This window comes from Idiotropiscis lumnitzeri, chromosome 4 (assembly GCF_059441095.1).
Source record: "Idiotropiscis lumnitzeri isolate Australia: NSW breed Sydney's pygmy pipehorse chromosome 4, RoL_Ilum_1.0, whole genome shotgun sequence".
NCBI classification, from domain to species: Eukaryota; Metazoa; Chordata; class Actinopteri; order Syngnathiformes; family Syngnathidae; genus Idiotropiscis; species Idiotropiscis lumnitzeri.
In genome coordinates, this window is record NC_142394.1 from 15,086,182 (window position 1) to 15,107,413 (window position 21,232).

General features: G+C 39.2%; 1 protein-coding gene across 4 annotated transcripts in view; it reads right to left on the minus strand.

Moving 5' to 3' along the window:
* The window catches only part of enox2 (ecto-NOX disulfide-thiol exchanger 2), a 167,142-nt gene that overhangs the window by 128,767 nt on the left and 17,143 nt on the right, over positions 1–21,232 (minus strand). Inside the window, exon 2 of one of the 4 annotated variants that reach the window (XM_088294323.1) lies at positions 16,839–16,920. The exons of 1 other annotated variant lie outside the window; for it this stretch is intronic. In XM_088294323.1, coding sequence (XP_088150449.1) covers positions 16,839–16,872 — 34 coding nt within the window. In that variant the 5' untranslated portion in view covers positions 16,873–16,920. Of the gene's footprint in view, positions 1–4,554; positions 4,993–16,825; positions 16,921–21,232 lie in introns of those variants that run through there. 2 more of the 4 variants (XM_088294328.1, XM_088294325.1) reach the window with 2 other exon arrangements.

Genomic DNA, 21,232 nt, shown 5'->3' on the forward strand with positions numbered 1-21,232 from the left:
GCTTATCAGAAAAACGATTAAGGCGTGAAGAGCTTGAGCTGTATCACCAATACCCGCCGCAGTTCTTGTCATCGCGCTGCGACGCACTTTTAGCGACTCCCATTCCATATGGCAGGTTGAACCGGTGCTGCCATAACCGAGCCCGCTGATCCTCAGAGGGATCTTCCAACTGCAGCTATTATACTTTTTCAGCTACCATTTGATGTTAGCGAGACACCAGCACGGCCCTTGTTATTCATTAGAAAACAATTGTACAGCAAACGTGCTGTGGGGCATATACAAGTGAGCAATAGGCACAGAAATAAACAGCAATCATTACTTTGCATTAGCATGCTAAGGAGATTCGAGAGTGGCGAGGCAAAAAGAAAACAATCAAATTATTACCTAAACAGCCTTTGACTGCTGGCGTGTGAAGGGAAGTGGCATTCATAGCTCACCTGCTACCTGACATAGATTCTTATAACTTCTCAGGGATTGATGACAAAATGGGCTTCTGTGCAGCACTGGTGGCATTTCAGCGCATAGAACAAACCTTCTTTGGGTGCACGAGGTCATGAATGTCTACCTTTGATTAATTCAAGTCACAGACACTCAACTGAGTCATGTTTCCAGCAACTTGGCGAGTCCAGCCCACATCAAACGTCTTATTTATGCTACCGAGGCATTAAGACAAACTGCAGATCCCACATGAGTCAACATTGAACTGCTGACCATGGACTTAGCTTCAGCTAAACTGCTTTAATCAGAAAAGGAACACATTGGACCACTTTCATCATATAATTGCTTTATTTTACCATCATGAAAATATCCGCGTTCTTTTCGACCCACTGCAAAAAGTGAGTAACTCAACAGCCAACATGAATAAGAATGGCTGAATGGCTAGTCAACGCCGGAACTGCTTTTAAAAAAATACATTCATCAACAAATAACCATTAATAACAACATGGGGAAGAAAAACGTTTTTTTAATAAATTTTACTGGTTTTAACATTAAATAGCCAGTGACGGTGAGTGAAACGGTCAAGTCACATTCATGATTCATTGAGAATTTTAAGCATGTCTGTAATGTTCATGGTGATTTTTCAGTGCAGCCTCCCTTGGTGTCTTCAGATGGTTCAAAATTAATTTAAAAAAATTCCATTGGTGGTTTAATATTACATTTAGTAAGACTGACTGTCATTAGCTGACAACAAGTTCATTTAAGTGAGCTGGGGTAACCATTATAGTTGTTTTCTCCATGCCACTTGATTTCGGACAGTCGCAACCGACAGAAACAAGTTCTCAGTAATCAACACATAAATAATTGCAAATTTTCCCAAAGCTGTCAAGTCTCTTGACGTTGCAGACTACAGCCAGTCGTCCGCTCTGCATTCAGCACTCATTTGTTCTGCAGCGCTATCGTCCTCTGCCAGAGATGAAATATTTAAGCGCTGCCTCTCAAGCAAGCGGTGCAACTTTCAAAAAGCAACTACCCCCTTCCACTTGCTCCCTTGTACCATTAAAGGCCAGCTAATAGATGCTGATTGATCAGAGTATAGACAGTTGTAGGCCTTTTTCTCTTCCTGCCGGTCGCACAAAGGCACTTAGAGAATTCATTCATTCAAGGGGCAGTGAAGAGTGGATAGACTTCTTGGCAGAAAGAGCATTAAACTCAACATCGAGCTTTGATTACTTTGAAAAGAGGGAAGCACACTGCCAAAGGCACTACAGTCAACCATACTCAGTGGTCGGCAATATGGGTTATTTTTAAAAAAAAATATATATAAATAAACAGTAAAGGGAAAAAATATATAATTTCTAACCTCGAGAACGACATTCTACAAATAATATTAAACTGTAAAATCAATCATAGACAGCATTTGTAAACAACAGCTCTTGTTTTCATTCTAAACTGCTGCATGAATCGGCAAACGTACAATATTCTACGACAATAGTTAACAATAAAAAACATAAAATTATGTCTTGACTATATAAGATGTTTTCATTTATTTTTGTGAACATTAATGTCACTTAAATGTTTCCTATTATTTAATAATGACAGATGTCATCACATTCTGAGCTGCAGTAAGTACCGGTCTATCACTGCCAACTACTAGAGAAATCGGAATGAGAAAATATGGTTACTAAAGGAGCCCGAACGAAAAAAAATGTTATTCGACATATGGGGATCTTTGCCACATATTTCACCCTGGAATAAAGGTATATATAATTTGTGGACGGTTCTTAACAGAGGCGGTAAGAGAAATACAGCGCCAAATTTAACTATAATGCTTATAGTTAGACACGCCATGTGTGTAGTCACTATTAATAAGTGCCCTAAAATGAAATAAGTTCCATTATGGTGTTCATCAGTCAGGATGAGTAATCTATCCATTTAACAGTAAATTAATCCAAAATATTTATAATATCAGTAATGTCTGTTTTTACAATAGAGATTTTGACTTTTGCTTAACAAATATTCTTCAGATTACATTACAGTAGGTCTCAGCTGTTTTTAAAATGTTTATTTCAAGTTCATTTAGATTTGCTAAGGAACTAAAACCATTTCAGAAATGCTAATTTTAAACTGAAATGTATATTTGTCTTTGAAATTGGACCACGGTTTACCGCTACATACAATGCAAATTTAAGAAATAAAATGAGTTGATTACATAAAAAAGCGAACAATTGTTCATTCATTATATTGTCATATTTCTATTAGTAAATCAATTGCTTCAGATCCTTGGAATTAACATCCCCAAAAAGATTTTCCTTAAAATTAGAAAGTAGCTCCATAAATGAAGTTATTAATTCGCAAAAGCGCTCCTGCAAAAAAAGCCTTGATCGCCAGTGAGGGACAGTGGAATAAGCCGACCAGTCCTTACATCCTTGTAGGCCGACAACGCAGTGGGAAGTGTGAGGGTGATTGAGTAAACCGATCAGTTTAATCACTCGCACTTGATTGCAGGAAAGCACTTTTCAAGCCATTTCTGTGAATAACAACAATAAAGTCAAGTGTGTGCTTTGATTACATTGAAAAGAAGAACAAAACGGTAACCAAGTGAGTGAAATCTAAGCTGTAGCTCTTGTTAAGATGAACTAAAGGACTGTGACACAGCCCGACACTCGTATAAACCAACAACACTCTGGGGTGTCTGGGGAAGATTAACACCAAAATTATAAACACAGGAACCACTTTTCAGAACTCCTCTATTGCGAATAACAGCAATAAACCAAAGCATGAGCTTTGATTGCATTGAAAAGAAAGAATAACATTGCTAATAATAGACCAAGCAATAAGCCAAAAGGCCAACGCAGGTAGATTAGCACCAAAGGTACAAACACAGACAGGATGTTCATTCAAAAAGTCACGATCAGATCAGGCTCATCACTATACCACAGAGAATATGAACGCTCATAGGGCAAAGTCTGACGCACAAAACCTGCACACAGGGAACTTTTTCTGCAACAGCAATAAACCACAGGGTAAGTTATGATTACATAGAAATGAGTGGCATGTTGCCAAAAATAAAAAGAAAAAAAATCACAACTTTGCTATTGAGGAGTAGCAAAAATAATTCCACATCAAGACCTTACAACATTTTAGCTTCACACTACGGTGGGACATATGTGCTAGATGAATTCCAAAAAGGTATGAACACAAGTGAAATGTCTATTCAAAATGCAACTAATGGATTGATTTGTCGTGATGCCAAAGAAAGAAGGGAAGCACTTTTTCTGAAACAAATCTCAGATAAATCAAGGCAAAAAGTATAAAAAAAAAAACAGGAACCACTTTTCAAGACATCTCTATGTCTATGTGAGGTGAGAGCGTTATCCAACAACAGACCAAATAAGTTAAAAATATCTACAGTGGGACAACAAAAACATTTCATCAGACCTAATAAGTTTATAACCAAACACTCATATGGGATGTTTTAGGAAGATTAACGACAAAAAGGCATTAACACAGCCAACATGTTCATTCAAGAGGTAGCGAACCACAGATAGCAGCGGAACCACGTTTTCCCTAAACGCTCGTCGGCCAACAACGCTCCGGGACATCTAGTAAAGTATAAACACAGGAAGCTGAACACAGTTGGGCAGGTTAATGGGAGCACTTCAAAACAGTAAGGCTGCTAATGAGATCCTGTGAGGCCACACAACAACAACAAAAATCAGGGCGATCCATGCATAGGAAATAAATGAGTCAGAAATTTGAGCATCACAATGCAACCAGATCACATGTAATGCTAGGTGTGGAAAAATAAATAAAAAACAAATCCCGTGGAGGCAACACTTCATGCATAAGCAAGACTGCAATGTCAATCAAGATAATACTGTACTGCACAAAAAAAAAACGGATCATCATAACATTACGCATCTGGTACATGCCCAATAGAACACAACAAAACAGCAAAAAATAAAGACAGGCTCTTCAAGAACCCACATGGCAATCACCGATCAGAACGCTCAAACGTGCCCAAAAGTGGTGCAGTCAAAGCGGCTCCAGCCCGCACAAGTCACCCGGGGGCTACACTGGAACAAAAACCATTGAAAAGTTGTCAACATGTACCTGTGTACTGCAACAGAAACATTGTCCAAAGCGGCTCCAAGACCCAATTTTGTTTCCCACCCGCTTTTTTGCGTGTGGTCGTCCTCTTGATGCCAATAAATCCCGGGATGGAGACGCGGTTTGTCGTCCCCACTTCGCTCCGGTCCGCGCTTCTCGGCAGTCTGGGCTGCAATGACAGCACAGCAGCCACACAGCACACAGAAAGAGACTCTTTTTATTTTTTTTTTATGTTCCCCCCCCCACCCGTCCTCTCTCTTCTCTCTTTCTCTCTCGTCTTTAAATGCACGTCCCGCCCTCACGACAACGACGTGCTTCGGTTCCAGTTCGTCCACATCCACGGGGGGGAGAGAGAGAGAGAGTGAGGAGCGGACGCCGGCGACCGAGGCTCTTAACTCGGCTGGAGAGAAGTGATGCATGGACGCCCTCCCCCTCAAAGACAACTCTCTGGATGGGATGTGAGTGTGAGAGAAAGAGAGAGCGAGAGAGGGAGAGAGCAAGATAGAAAAAGAGCGAGCGAGAGAGCAAGAGTGGGGGAGAGAGAGAGAGAGCGTGAGAGCGAGAGAGAATGGTTAAGACTCAGTCTCTTAACTTACGAGAGAGAGCGGAGGAGGAGGATGTGGTATTCGAGTGGATCCATCCGGCCATGCCGCGAGAAGACGCTGCGTGGACGCTAGCGTCAAAAACAAAAACTCAACTAGTTAAAAAAAAATGAAAGAAAAAAAGCCACTTATGTGTTTGTGTAAAAAGGCGAGTGTCCGAAAACTTTTGACAAGCTATCAAGAGGTAGTCATTCCTCGCTCTGCCAGTTGGGGGATCAGCAGCATGCAGATGATCACTTCAATGCTGTGAAGAGTTTCCCAAATTTTAGGGCGCCAGAGGTACAGTTTCTGATGAGAAAAATGTCACTGCTCTCCACGCGATGAAATATCACAAAAAGTGGATACACAGGTCAATAACGTACATTCTGGCATTTTAGTGAAGTGCTTGTACTGATTGTTACATTAATGAATTTGAATTATTTTTCATGTCACACCAATCACATTAGTTAATACAAGGTGTGTAAAAGGCAAGTCTAATTGTTAAAAAAAGTTTACTTTTTTTTTTTTTGGTTTTTAGAACAAGCAATTTGAAGCCAGGACACTGAAATCAAGTTTTGGTAAGGGAAAAGAATTGTGTTATACGTACTGAAAAACAAGAACAAAACAAGAAAACTGAAAAGAAAAAAAGAGCACTGAAAAAAAAACTTCAGTCGGAGTTTGACTAACTAGATTAAATTCATTTTATGACCGAGTTCATAACTCAATTTATATTTGTATGTCAAATAAATGATCCCCGTTGAAATGAACTGAAATTCCTTTCATCCATTCCAGTTCTGTTCCATTTTTTAAATGAGGAAAAATAAAACTGAATTGTAAACATTATAAATATGCATACTTATATCCAGTATATATCACTGGCCTTGGCCTAAAACTTCATGTCACAATTAACAATTCTTTTTTTAAATATTTATAATTGGTCAGTCCACATGTGTGGGTGTTATTATTATGAATTAGTGACGAATCTAAAGAGTTGAAAATAGCATGGTTGAACAAACATGCCGTTTTTGGGGTGTCCTGAAAAGTGAAGATTTTGGAGGTATGAGGATTCCTAACGCCTACGTATATTTCTTACCTACAAATGAAATTTAATCGTTATTTTGATTTTGGCTTCTCTCAATCTTCAAAACGTTATAATTGAAGAGAAACGATAAATGTGCAGAATAGCGTTTGCAAGTGTCCCAGTAAAACTAGACACACAACAAAAATAATTACATTGTATATTTAAATACAAGACGTTTCATTTTTTTGAAAATCACTAATGATAAAATCCCACTGACAAACTAACCAGAAATTAGCATCAACTTTGGAGGTGATATCCTGTTAAATAATTTCCACACACAAACTCTGAAGAAGCACATCCAGTCGCGGAAGTACTACTTACTAAGGACTATTTACGATTTAACACGGTCTTGGCATGGACGAACAAATGGACCTAGCTTGTGTTTCGACTTCATTAACTTTGTAATACTCAACTACTCATAAAAATTAAACAACATTCATGAGCAATTTGGATGACGGATGGATGGAGGTAGTATTGTATGTTCACACGCGCTTTTAAAGGGTGTGGCCTAGTGACTGATGTCATGAGCGCTGTCTCCAGCTCCAGTTGGTCAACGTCAGCATCTTCTTAGTGTTACATGTGAGTGTTTTCATTTTGTATTCATCCCGTTCAATAAATGAATGAAATGTGCATCAGCAACTGTTGCTCTCCTTTTTTCTCAATTAACTTGAGCGTGAGTGCAAATTATGAGAGTTTAATCCATCGGTTCCAGGGAAAGCCTATCGCAACTATAAAGGCAATGCGTTGATTAAAATTGTACCCTTACTACCGATCATAAAAGCGAAAACTAAAGTGAATTAACTATAGTAAAATATAAAACAGTAAAAAATGTATTTAGAACATTTGATGTGATGTAAAATGTGTCCAAAATTAAGAGTAATGCTTGGGGGGGTAAGCAACGTCACATTGAGGAAATTCCAGTCTGCTCTACATCAATAGTTTCAAAAGCAAAGCATATTCCATGCATCCGTTTTCTATACCCTTTTTAGGTTTGAAGGCGTGCTGGAGCCTATCCCAGCAGACTTTGGGCGAGAGGCGGGGGACACGCTGGACTGTTGTTAGCTGCAGGGCGTATACAGATGAACAAGCAGTCACAGACACATTCACACCTATGGACAATTCGGATTCCAAAGATATTTTTTCCTGTAAATATTGGTACATTCCAAATTGTAAGACCTCGGGAGCATTGAAATGTGATGGTGGGCTGGCAAGCTCTCATTGCAAGGATTTAGCTGCAATGTTGACATCACACAAACAAAGAGTTAAGGTAGCAAAACGCTGCAGGCTTCTAACCCCGCCTGGTGTGAAGACACGAGTTCACATGAACTCACAACCAAAAGGCACAAAGAAAAGTGTGTTGCATGCATTTTTTTAGAAGACACAAGCTGTGGAGGCAGGCTTGTTCTCTTATTGTCTAGCTGCTGGATGCTACCATAAATACAACATAGCTGAAAGCATCGTGAATAATGACGAGAATGAAAATGTCCAGAGAAGCTTGCCAATAAACTATTCATACTGCCTGCCCTTTACATGTCTGTTAGTTGTCTTCAAAGGGTGAGCGGTTTTATTAAACAACTCCTCTTAGTTTTATTATATAACTCCTCTACTGTGACATAGTAAAGGGTCTGAATTAAATATAATTTCATAGTACCGAACATATGCTGAGAGAATTAGCACATAATGGATAATGACTAGGATAATAAAAATGGTCCATCTCATCTCTCTCAGGTATCTTCAAATGTCGACTTTTTTCACTCTATTTTACCTGCATTACACAACGGTAACTTGTCTTTATACTCGTACTGGTATGAAGGTTTAAAATGTGCCGCTAATACAGGATTTCTAATAGCAAAAATATGACGTTCCACTGTATCTGTTCCGCCTCTACAAACACATGCGCACACACAAAGGAAAAATATTTATGTACAAATAATGGAGGGAGTATAGTTCAAGTCAAAAACCTTGGACAAACTGAGAATCGAATTATTCTGCCCTCTGCCAAACCAAAAGGTCTCCTACCACATGCGCCATATAGCGCACTCATTTCCAAGGTAAATATACACTTTTGCTGAAGGCCAGAACACTGTTGCGATTTCTCCAACTTCCTCTAAAGTGGGAAAGAGCTCCCACTTCACAAAAGTAATGTTTCACAAACAAATCATGAAATGTGCTTGGCAAACCAAAATGTGTTTCTTTCCACCAAGTGATCGGCGAGTGAACGGCAAGGAAATGGGCTGGAGATTGCAATGTAGACAAAAAGAAAAAGAAAAAGTCACATCAAGCCTCCATGATTTGACAACATGGATTATCGCCTTGTTTTGACAAAGAGAAAATCATACACGGAATGATAAATGTGAGCTTGTTGTATCTTTAATCTCAGTGTCCAGTAGGATCGTATAATCAGCCACACTCTCAGAAATTGCCATCACCGGTGTAGATGAAAACGAAAACGGTGCGTGCCTGAACGAAGCAAAATGGCAAATGAAGATGACAAATGATAAGGTTGCAGAGAAACTGTTCTCTCTCATCTCTGTCAGATGTCTTTCAATAGGGAGTAGTTTTACTTTTTTTTATTTTTATCAAGTCTCTCCATACATGTATGAGAGTTAAGAATGTCACCTAAAACGTCCGTCGATGTAATAAAGTTTTATGATGGCGAGAGTCATTTTGCAACATAAGGGATCAACCAGAGTCAAGGAAAAGATCATATGTTCCACTAAAAAAATGGGCAAACTCTGAAGAAACGTGTTTGCCTTTCAGTTCCATAGCAGGAAAATTGATATTCACATAATGCCAGCAGCAGGCTGAGTGTGATCTCGAAGGGTACTTTGAAAAACTCCAAGGGGAAGTGAGGGTCAAACCAACAATCCCCTTGCTTAAAGACGGCAACACTAAGCCCCTCAGTCATGCCGCCCAGCCATCATATTGATTACAAATATTTCATATGAACAGCACACGTTTTTAAAAACACACAATCACGGAATAGGCTGAATCAAAACCAATGTTGTCAGGCTCATTTCATGCTATTTTCCCGAGAGAATGCCTGGAAACACTTCAGAGCCATCACGACAACGTGAGGACCACATCTGACATATTTGGACGACAGCCTTTGCTGTTGGAATATTTTCGGCGGACGAGGGTGCATTCTTTTCCGAACATGCTTTTTTTAAATGGATTAACTGAGGGGGAAGAAAGGAAACATGGAAAACACATTGCTGCATTGTTGTGGTGGCTCCCAAGTGGAAGGCAATCACAACGGGGAAGCTGGTTAACTTCCCAGTTGTATTTTTCTCCGTAAGAAATTCAGCAAATCCATGACTTTAAGACATCAAACCTGATTAACACATTGAGATTAACTCACAGAAGTGTAAAAAAAAAAAAAAAATTACGTTGTGCAGTGTGGACAGGACGATGTTTGCATTGTCTGTCTCATGGAATTTGCTGACGTTTGTGATTATCATTGACAATGTTGGTTGTTACGCAAACTCATACCACTTTTGGGGGATTTATTGTATTTGCGTGGCGAGATGGAAAAAAAAAAAAAACGCAACGCTGACAATTGCCAGTGCATGTTTTAATCAGGAAAAAAACGTGTCATAAATAAACTGACTGTTTTGCAGGGCGAACAAAAATTCAATTACCCTTGTCAGCCAGCAGTAATGAGTAACAGCCAGTGCGTGCAATCATTCAATTCCAGGGCCCCTCGGGAACGACGTCTGGATTTTCTTTTGACAACGGTGCTTTGTGCGGCCTGTTAAGTGTAGCAAAAGCAGTCCAGTAGAACACTAATTTGACTTGGAAGATGAAAGCTTGCTTTTAGGTTCATCTGAGGGTGCTGGTACTGGTTACACGCCCCACTCCATATCCTTTTTTTAGTCAAATAAAGTGCCGAACTTGAAAGTGGGGTTGATACGTCGTTCTGGGTGGGCAATAAACAAAAACAAAAGAAAAGCAGCAGTAGATCATTGATATGTTGGAAAAGATTACAGTGAAAGATATTATGAAGAGTATACTTTTTTAATTCCCATTTTTTATACAATATATAGCTCTCATGTTCTTTGCTTAACAAAAAGAGAAAATAAAAAGTCGCAAAAGTCCCAAAATAGAGCTACAAAGACAGCCAAGTGCATCGTTGCATGCTCGAGCTCCACACGGCAAAGGAGAAAAAAATGACATATTGTCTGTGTCCGATGACTCCGCACTTAAGAGTATTTGTGTGATGCCACCGCATTAAAGTACTGCTGATGGCAATAAGAGTAGCTCAGAAGAGGAAATGAAACTTCACTGTGACAAAAGGACACGAGTCTCTGTCCTGGCTGCTCAGTACAATTGGTCGACAGCAGAGCTCCCATAGGAAAGTCGTCACAGTGGTAACAGAAGATTCGACATTAAGCCGCCTTTCAAAAAAGGTGTTTTGCAATCAAGTAATAAGATTTGGTGTGACTTATTAAAATAAGATTAGACAACAATTGTGTTCACTCAACAGTAGGAAAATTGAGTATCAGGTGTTAAAACGTCGCCTCATACCGGCACACAGAAAGACAATCATGACTCTGATGGTACATTTGTAAGCATAAAATTGGCGGGTAGACCTTGTTCCATAATTTTTTTTGAAAATGTCAGCTTTTACAGGTATTGTAAAAATATCGAAATAATTATAAAAGAACGGAATAAACATGCTATAATAAGCAACTCAGCTGCATTGCACAAACAATAATATTCCTTCTGCAAATTCATCTTTCACACTAAAGGTCTTTTCACACTGCACTTAGCACTGCGTAGTACGCCATGGTGCAACGGCACAGCACCGTGCTGCAGAGGATGGCGGCATATGAATTTTCTGGCGGAGCACAAATTGAAAAGGTCTTATTTGGGTGGCAGCGCAATGTGACGATATCTCAGCGCATTCAATAGAAGAAATGGTCCCGAGGTGATTTCAGAGTGAAAACAGCAGGAGACTTTAGTGTAGTAGTACATTGAAAACACTAAAATTATCAATGGAGTGTTGTGATGTGATAAAGAAGGAACAACGATGGACAGCGATCTCCATTACTATGAATATACCAGGTTGGTTAAAATTGTCAGAAATGCGTGATTTTATCATTTTAGCGGTAAAAATGTTAGCTTAAAATAAAATATAGCACAGCCGCTCATACTTCTCTTATACTACAACTATTGTTGTATTATAAACACAGCGAGGGCTTTCCACCCGAACAAAAAAATATTGTCCTCTTGGTAGTAGTTTATTTTTCCAAATTAGCAATAAATGGCAACAGGCTCCTTCTTGTTTCGTCGCTTAGTAACCAGCGCAAAATATAAGCAAGCTTGTGCTGTCTTCCTGCCAACCCTCATCGTACCCTGCAGTGGACGCCGTACAACTAAATGATGAGGACTCAAAATTATTTAAGAGTTAAAGCATGACGCACGAGATGGACCGCATTCAGAAAGCCTTCCTCTCGACTTCACCTTACGCCTCTGCAATGTGTCATCAAAGGCTAAGTTGTTTTATTTCTATTTGAGTTTTCTAAAGCAGGTAGCTTGATTTTTTTTTATATTTACGCAAGTGAACAGATGAGAGGGCTGACACACTACTTTACACATTAAAGCAGAAACATATACAGTTGACCCACTTGGATTTCATCTGGTGCTTAACCCATTTGTTGCCTTAACGGGGAATGCTGACTGAATGAATTATTCAGAACGAATTACTGCATATTACATGGAAGCACGGCCTCGTCTGCGACTGCCATGCTGCAAATTTAACACGAGATGAGTGAAGGGTAACCTGTTAACTTTTTTACCTGCCTTTTCAAGAGTCTTTTACCAAATCCAATGGCCCCCATTTAACTTAGTAAGTGCTGAGTCCTGTATTAATATGTCCTTTCCAGTGAAAGAAAGCTTGGAGGGTGGGTATTTTGAAAGGTTTTGCTCATTTCTAAGAGACTGCAGTGATATTCGTTGTTGCACGTTCTCAGATCCATGACTGCTGTTTTTGTAGCTTAAGTGAAAAATTACATTTGTTCTCCTCTGAGCCGTGGAGAAACACACATCTTTTCCATTTTTATCTCGATCATCCGAAATCCTTCCTTATATAATTACCTCCCCTTGCCTCTTGGTGTGTTCCTCACCCCGCTTATTGACATATGGCAAAAAGAAGACCACTCAAACAGGGAAGGTTGAGGTGACTCCCTGTTTAAGGTCATCTCTTTGCAGGCTTCGTTGTGTCCGGCACGCTGGCCCTACCGGGGTGAAATTTGATGAATTGTGGCCCAGTAACAAAGCGCCATAAAAAGTAACTGGAGCTAATGTGCGATGTTGCGCTGCGGCACTGTGTTTGCCACACTTTTTGCAACATGAGAGACCAGGGAGTTGCTCCAGCTCTTTGGTGACAGCAGCATCTGTTCTGGAAACAGGATTACGCAGAATCCTAAAAAGAGGCCATCCCTTCCTAGAGAGGTTGCCCCTTAGCCTGAATATTGATGCAAATGGCTCTCAAACAAGAGTGCAAAACAACTGATAACCTACGCTGCCTTAGCAGCCAGAGCCAAAGATATGCACTGCTTGATGAATAACCTTTTTTTTTTTGGTCACCGCAAGATCAAGCTGTATTCAAATATTGTCATACAAACTAGATGCAGCTGTGTTATTTGCAACCAGTTGAGCCAGTCCATTGTGGGAGACTGCTGGGCATTCATATTTGGAATGACAAAAATGGAAATGACCTGTTCCAGAGTCAAACGGTCCACGTTAAAAAAAACTTTTATAAACCATCCACTCATGCAGCTGTTTTTTTTATGCTTATGCCGTTCGGGATAGCGGGGAGCTTGAGCCTGTCACAGCTGATTTAAGGTGAAATATATTTTGCACCATGGACTGGTCACCAGGCAGTCACAATGCTCTTTATAAACAACAAGGGTTGTTTTAAGTGGGGCTTTTGAAAATTCATCTAAATGCATTTTCCCCCTCAATATTTCGATTGTGATTTAATAATAATTATTATTATTTTTTGAAGGTCAATTTCCAAAGTATATCTTATAGTAAAACAAACAATATGAGATTTATGAAACATAACTGTTTTGGTTTTATAGGTTTGGCTCACGTTAAACTAAAGGCAAATAACCCATGAATTAATTTTAAAGACAGGTTATGGTTATCCTATTCCAGTTAGAGTTATTAACTTGTACTAACAGTGTTGGTCAAGCTACTTCCAAAATGGAATATATTACTTATTACTAGTTACGCATGTGAAAGTAATATGCTTAATTATATGTTGCATTAAACAGTTACACTCTATAGTGGATGGGCGCTACCTTTGATCAATATTTGTAACAATAAGTTCATTTTTTTACTAAACCGATATTTTGTGACAGTAAATAAACAATCCCAGACTGTCACACACAAATATAAAATATTTTCAAGAATCTCAATATCAATATATTTTATTATGACTAGAAGAGTCACTGTTTTTTTGCAAAGTCTTCCAACTATTACAATAAAGCCTATTTGTTATTTAAGTCTTATGCATGCTCTAAATACCAGCGTTAAAATTGCAATACCTCTTCAAGCTATGAAATCATTTACAGTCTTTCAGTTAGATTTGATGATTTGATGTTTCTCAAGAATTGGTTGCTGCCTTGGGTCACTTTAAAAAAATGCCGGATCATACAGTATGGGAGTCACAATCACTGCTGAATGTTCACTTGTATGCCGTCCTGAATTGTACCCTCTTTTTATGCGTCTGATTCAAGAGGGTGCAGCGCATTTGTAACAATAACCAAGCGCAAAACCCTCACTGCAATTTTATGACTTACAAAGCAAATTTGCATCTTTTTCTTTGTCCCACAAGAGCGTTCTTCTTTTATGAATACAAACTTGGTACCGTTCTGCCCGTTACGATGATATATATGAGATCATGGGAATTTGAATGATCTGGCATTTATTGACTGACCCCATTTATGTGAATCAAGGGTGTAACCAGAACAAAGATTTCCACAAGATTTACACATGGCATCTCAGGAATGCATATATATATATATATATATATATATATATATATCACTTTTTTACTGTCGAGCAAGCATTATTATGCACGGTATGATTCTGGGATTGAAATAGGAATTCAGAAAATTCAGCGAGAACTATCCCAACTCAATAAAAAATATTTAATGAATGAAGGGTTATTCTGCTCAGAGAGACTGAAGTTAAGAACATTCGGGACATAAAGTTACACCATCCAAAATAATACAAATCAATCCATGAATCGATTGTTAATATTTTTACATAGAGGATGAAGAATTACGTTGCGCAGTACAACACTGGCATGAAAACAGACGTTCAGAACATTCAGCGTAAATAGTATTTTATTTTTACTTATAGCAAGAAGAGTTGAGATCCTAAATATACATTTTTCAATTTGATGATCGTTTATCGTTCTTGTAGTCCAAGGATTATTCTGGCATCGAAACAGGAATTTCACACAAACATTCTTCCTACCCAATTAACTCATTCACTATCAGCCGAGTAAAAAAAACAATGGATATTTGACGTCTTCAGCAGTCAATGGCAATAAATGAGTTAAACATATTTTTCAACTCGTACATTTTTATATATCATGGAAATGAAGTCAAATGTTCAATGTACGCACCACTAATGACAAACTTAATCCTTACAAAATGGGCTAGTCGTGCAAACAATTGTTTAAATTCAAGGAATAATTTAAAAAGACTCAATAGCTTTACACAGACTGACCTGAAATGAATATAAAATCCTCAGCCTTCACCGGCAGAGGTGAGAAAACTGACAGGCGGCTAATTAAACCTGACCCGGTGAAGGCAAACAGCAGAGAAAGTGTGCGGCATAAAAGCGAGACGAAAGCAGGAAGCTACAAGAGAGCGAGCCGAGCAGACTAGCAGGGAGGAGGAGAGGAGAAAAGGCCAAGCATCAGACTGAGCGCTCATTATCGCCACCATATTGTGCTGCGTAAGAGTAATGGGAGAATGGGTCATCTCGCAATGACCAACAAGGAGGGCGCCATTAAAGATTCCCGTCTCATTTTTTTTAATCTGTCACACTGTTTGAGACCAGATTCAACTCTTTCCCTGGAAAACATCAAGCACCGCAAGAGGATCATGTAAACGCCATACAACTCCATCCGCACTCAAATTATTTATTATTTCATATCTAATGCAGAGCGGTGATTCAACTGCACGGAACTTGCATATCATCACTGTCCAACAAAAATTGTCGAGTGTTCCCCTACTATTCACTATTCATTGAGCCCTGCCACGATAACGCTCAAGGCCCCCGAGAAAGGTTTATAATTGTGTATGGGTGCCACAAGATGGCGGCAAAGCCCTATTCTTGTCCATACAAAGCTCCTGCACTCACTCCAACACAGTCTCTTGGACCAAAATGCCATAATTTGCTGAAATGAAGCTCCTCCACTTACTTCGACATAGCTCCTTGTTGCTCAAACACGACAAGATGGCGGCAGATCACTACTTTTTGGTTAAATGAAGCTCCTCAACTTGCTTCAACATTGTTGGCAGCAACATGCCAATTATTAAGGGTGTCCATTAATGTGTGGTTTATCACTGCAGTATTCGTGGCAAGGCTCGGTTTCAGATGACTCAATATTTGTGTTTTCTGTCTTCTTTCAATCGGAATATTTTGGGCTCTAGAAAAAATCTTTGGACACACAAGCTTTCCATTGGACCATGATGACATGCAAACACAATAATGGCATCCAATGACCAAATGGATATGATCCGGTTCGTGCCATGAAGATGTTGTGATCAAGCATTTTGCTGTAGCTTTCTTTTGTTCACACAAAGTCTGTGTGGACCATGGTGGCGTTGGGATTTAACAGACAAATTTTAGTCGCCAGATGCAATAGGACAATTAGAATATTAAAATAAAAGTTTTCATCACAAACCAACAATGCAATTTAATCAAAATTAGTACCACTGTAAACTTGTGATCACTTGAATTACTTTGATGGACATTGATTTTTATAAAAGACGTGAGAACATAATCATCCAATGAAAAGCATTTGTTCTGTGAATTTGAAGGAGAAAATTTATAGAAAAACTCACTTTTGAGTGAATTTAATTGCGTCTTTAGAGTTCGGAACAACCCATACAGTGTGAAATTCAACACACAATTAAATTCTTTATCTGACCTTTTCTAAAAATGGCTTCACACAAGCACCATTCTTTTGCTATCTGGATGCAGTGGGGTGAAGAGCTTTTTTTTGCTCATTGCACTTCTTTGAATAATAGCTTTGAGAGTAGTCGGAAAAGTCGCTAAATATAGCGATAAGGTGCTAAGTTGGCAACACCGAGTCGACGTTCACGTTGTCGTTATCATGGTAATGACTCCTTCCAAAGAAAATCTGTAAAAATCTGTGGAATGGATGCTTTTCATTGGACAGAGGTGATATTAAAACTTTTCTATCTCTGCGGGCAAGAGCAAAGTTTTGTAATGGCAGCTTTAAACCCGAGCAGCACTGTGTGTTTTACCTCAGCATACGACTATGTCAACACAGCACCCCCATTGCCCATTAAAAAACAAGAATTTTCATGCAGAACTAACGCTGAGAACAAACACGCACCGTGGCCTCTTACTTGTGACTCTGCTCGCTCTGTAGTCTTTGTACATGGCCGGGCCACAGTTGTCTTGTTTGATTCCAGCTTCTTTGGCCCGTTTCTGAAAGAAAAACTTCTGATGAGCAGCCGTTTGTTCACTTCATAAAAGACAGAATAGATATTCTTGAACATCACAACTCAACGTAGTGCGTTCGCTCTGCAGTCATCCAAGGACGCTCAAGCGTCGCAATAAAAGGGCTTTGTCTTGACTGGATACAGAAGACAAAAAGAGGATGTAATTCCTCAACTCCTTCTTGAAGCACGAGCCTCTGAGGGGCCCATTGATGGCGCTATTAGCACTCCAACTGGGGGGGATCAGTGCGGGGAAAACATAAAAAACGCTGGCGCGAGAATACTCTAATGCATTTCATTCCACCAAGAGGGTCTCCGAAGGGTGACAAGATGACCGCAGTAATTGGCTTTCTCCGGCTATGATAATCTGCATCAGTCACACCATGCCAACACAGCTCTCAGGCCACTAAGAAGGTCGCACTTATCCCGAACTTCACCCTCACATAGCGGCCCCACAGCTGGTGACACAATGACTGTGTGGTTCTTTACGCTTTTGAAAAATCTCAGACCATCCCTGAAGACGTCATTTCGACCTTGCCTTATCTCTTAAGCAAAAGCGAGTTTTGAATATTCTACTGGGTTAACAATTTTACAATATAGACTTCGTCCTGTGGTATCACTGGGCAATTACTAATCTTTTAGAGTGGGCGTCAAATACTCATTCGTGATTTCTGCTTTTTGCGTCAGGGCTAGCTCGACTCAAACATTTGCAAGACTTCTGTTCTTTTTCTTTTTATAAAAGATGCTGCTTTCCGTGTTTCGACAAAATCGGTAAAATCGCCCGTCTAAAAAGCTTTGTGTTCACTGTCCCAAACAAGCCAAAACACACTCGGTTTAAATGTCCAAGTGAAAAGGGCTCCTAGAAATGGCGCTTGACATCGTTTCAATATGAAATATACATGGTAGACTAAACATAATACCATTATTAACTGAATTCAGTACAACGGAGTAATCGAGGTGTAAATCCCCCAAAATAAAATTCTAAATAATAATAATAATAATAATTTAAAAATCTAAATAAATCAACCTCAACTTTAAGGTTTTTCACTTTTTGCTGGGGGTTCCAGTCCCCATTAACCGCAAAAAACAAGGGATAACTTATCAATATTTTTGCCTATTTTCTGACATGTTATGGACAAAAACAGTAAGTAATCATAATCCATACGTTTGTGCATTTTCTTTGTCAACTTGAAATACTGTCCCATTTTTGGAAAAACAAAAGGTTGACATTTAAAATGATTTGACAGATTAATTGATTCTTAAAATAATCATTGCTGCCCTGATGAACTGCAACTTGAAGGAATTAATTGAAGTAAAGGAATTCTCTGTCAATTGCCTAAAATTACTGACACAACATCAGCTATGGGAAGCTGAGCTACATCCACACAAACCAATCAGGGACATTCTGTCAGATGCTCGTCCCTACTTAGCAGTATGTGGCATTCACAGGAAGAACAAAAGTGAGCAAGTTTCACAAAATGATGGAAGATAATTATTTGGGCTATTTCCTTCTACTGCGTGCACGGTGGTTATTGATGGCTCCTCAAGTTTTATTGTTTAATAAAAAGGCACAGTAACTACTATAGCTCTAATATTTCTTGTGCCAACCTCATTTTTTTTGCATGTATATTTGCGTGTATTTGCCCTTTGCCCAAACATTTGAGCAATGCGAACAGACACCCATGTCTTGCTGTGATTAGAGAAGCACTACCTCTGTTCGACGAGGCTTGTCAGAGTCAAGCAGCCCCTATAGTGATGGAGGAGTATGATAGCCCAGCATCGAAGCCCCAGTCGGCCCGTTCATCTTTCTGCGTCTACAGCGGGATCCACAGAATTCCAGAAACAGTGCGTCCTTGGATTAATCATAGCAACTTCACAAGAAGTCAATGTGACTTAAGAGGCAGCTCTTGTATACCTTTTCTTTCAAGAAGTGCTCGCTCCCTGAGCCTGCATACTTATCTATGTGATAAAGGGCCTTATCTCCCACACGGGGCCAAAGAAAAGAAAGCTTGCAGTTCTTACGCAACCATATTCCCCATATGGATGCATGACAACTAAGTTGCTCCGTAGCATATTTTCTTCTCGTGCATTGGAATGCATACTGATTGGAATGTTATTTACATTTTTAAAAAGGTCCTACATAACTTTCATGAACTGAAGCAATACGCTTAATGGCGTCACTTTGAAAAAGATGTTTTGTGTTCACAATTACATTTTCCAAATCAGCTTATTCCTTCTCTAACGATATAAATGTATGAAAAAGACTCAGAAACTACAAGGTGCGATACTGACAGGTAAATGACATATTTTTGTGGAACCTCTCAAATTAAAGACAATACGGTACATCTCGAATGTTTTATTTTAAATCCGGTTGGAAAAAGGCTCAATCAAACCGCCTTGTCCATCTCGGTCTGTATCATAACTGTTTCTCATAACAGTAAAGTGCATCAGTGTTGTAGCAGAGAAAGCCAAAAGCAAAAAGTCGGAGGAGTCCTGTGCCTGCTATGAGCATTTCTCCAAGATTAGGTCATAGGATAGTTTGACAGAAATATCCGCATCCTTGCATTCAACATAGTAAGCTGATCAGCAAATGTTTTTTTTGGGGGGGAGTAACCAGAAACAACATTTTCTCCTTTTTTTTTTTATTCCGTTTAAGAGTAGAGATATTGTAAATCAAGCAGCTGGAAAGCAACATGTCACAAACGATGCAACTCAAAATGCATCATATTAAGCACACGGAGGCCGGAGGGGCTGAGCGGGGGCAAAGGGTGCATCCTCCATCGTGTAAGCACAGCTGAAAAATGCTGAGCACAAAAACAATTTTACATAGCTAGAGGACGAATAGCATACCATTTCTTATCGTGAAATAAGAATATATTGAAAAATACAAAGTATATGTCCAACAAAATAACTAATGCACAAGAGGCTTTGCAGAGGCTTTACATTTTAGAGTTGATCATCGATAAGCGAGTGAATAAAAAAAGAAAAAAGCTAACCGATCACCGATCCAATCAGAAGAAAAATTTGGACGATATACAACCAACACAATACAATCTCACAATATAAACCATATATTGTTTAACGAAAAGAATTTCCGACAACACAAAACAGGTTTAAAAACAAACAAAAAAAAAGAATGGAAACAAACTACATTGGCTGGCAACTAGTTCAGGGTGTCCCCTGCCTACTGCCCGAAGATAGCTGGAATAGGCTCCAGCACCCCCCGCGACCCTAGTGAGGAGAAGCGGTACAGAAGATGGATGGATGGATGGATGTTTACATACAAGGTCAGTGAAGTAGTGTACTGCAAAGATGTTGCGATATTTATGTAGAGAAGCGTAGCCATCAACACATGCAGTTGGTAGAAATTCAGCCAGATCAGTTTTTACCATTGAAAACTGTATTGTGGATAATGTACTAATTCTATAAATGAAGAAATGGAAGGATCAATTCCTCTTTTGCACATGCAGACAGAGAAAATGAGTATTGTTTAAAAATGACTTTGGTATTGCTATCTGTATGGACTAGTGGGTGATAATCATGTTATTACAAAGTGGATTAAAAATCAAACGCCTGCCATTAATGTGTATAATGTTCATTAAGCAAAGTAAGACAAAGAGGTCTGAGTCTGAAAGGTGATTATAATTACCATCAGCCTCCTCTATCTCCAAAAAGTCAAACCTATTATATCTATTAATTACCATTAATGCCCTTTAAATTGGGGGCAACTATTTAATTGTGGTGTAAAATCAAAATAAATGGCAGTAGATTGGGCTCAGTTCTTGCTGTCACATGTACTTAAATCAGGTAGGAGAGCATAATACAACGCGCGCATAATGAGGGACGTCGATTTCAGCGTGGATCAGTGATAGAGTGGTCGTCTCCCAACCCAGAAGGTTGCGGATTCGATCACCAGCATTGTGACCATGAAAAGTGTCCTTGAGCAAGATACAGAACCCCTAATTGTTCCTGATACTGAGTCATCTGTAGGTGAATGTGAAGTCAGGGTGAAACACTTTGAGTGCATTATGCGCTATACAAATGAAAGACCATGTTTTCATTGGCGATCCATCCAAAATGGAAGTCTGAAATTTCATAAACATCAACTTTAACATTCTCATGTTACAGATGTGTATGATTCAAATAATCCATTGTGACCTCCCCAAGACCTGACCAGAGTGCAAGCTCTGCCATGAAACTTATGAGTCTCTTCAAAGCAGAATCCTCAGATTTCAGCTAATTAGCCAATTTCTCTTCCGACCCTGATAAGCCCTACGAGCTGCTTAGAAGTAAAGACGAAG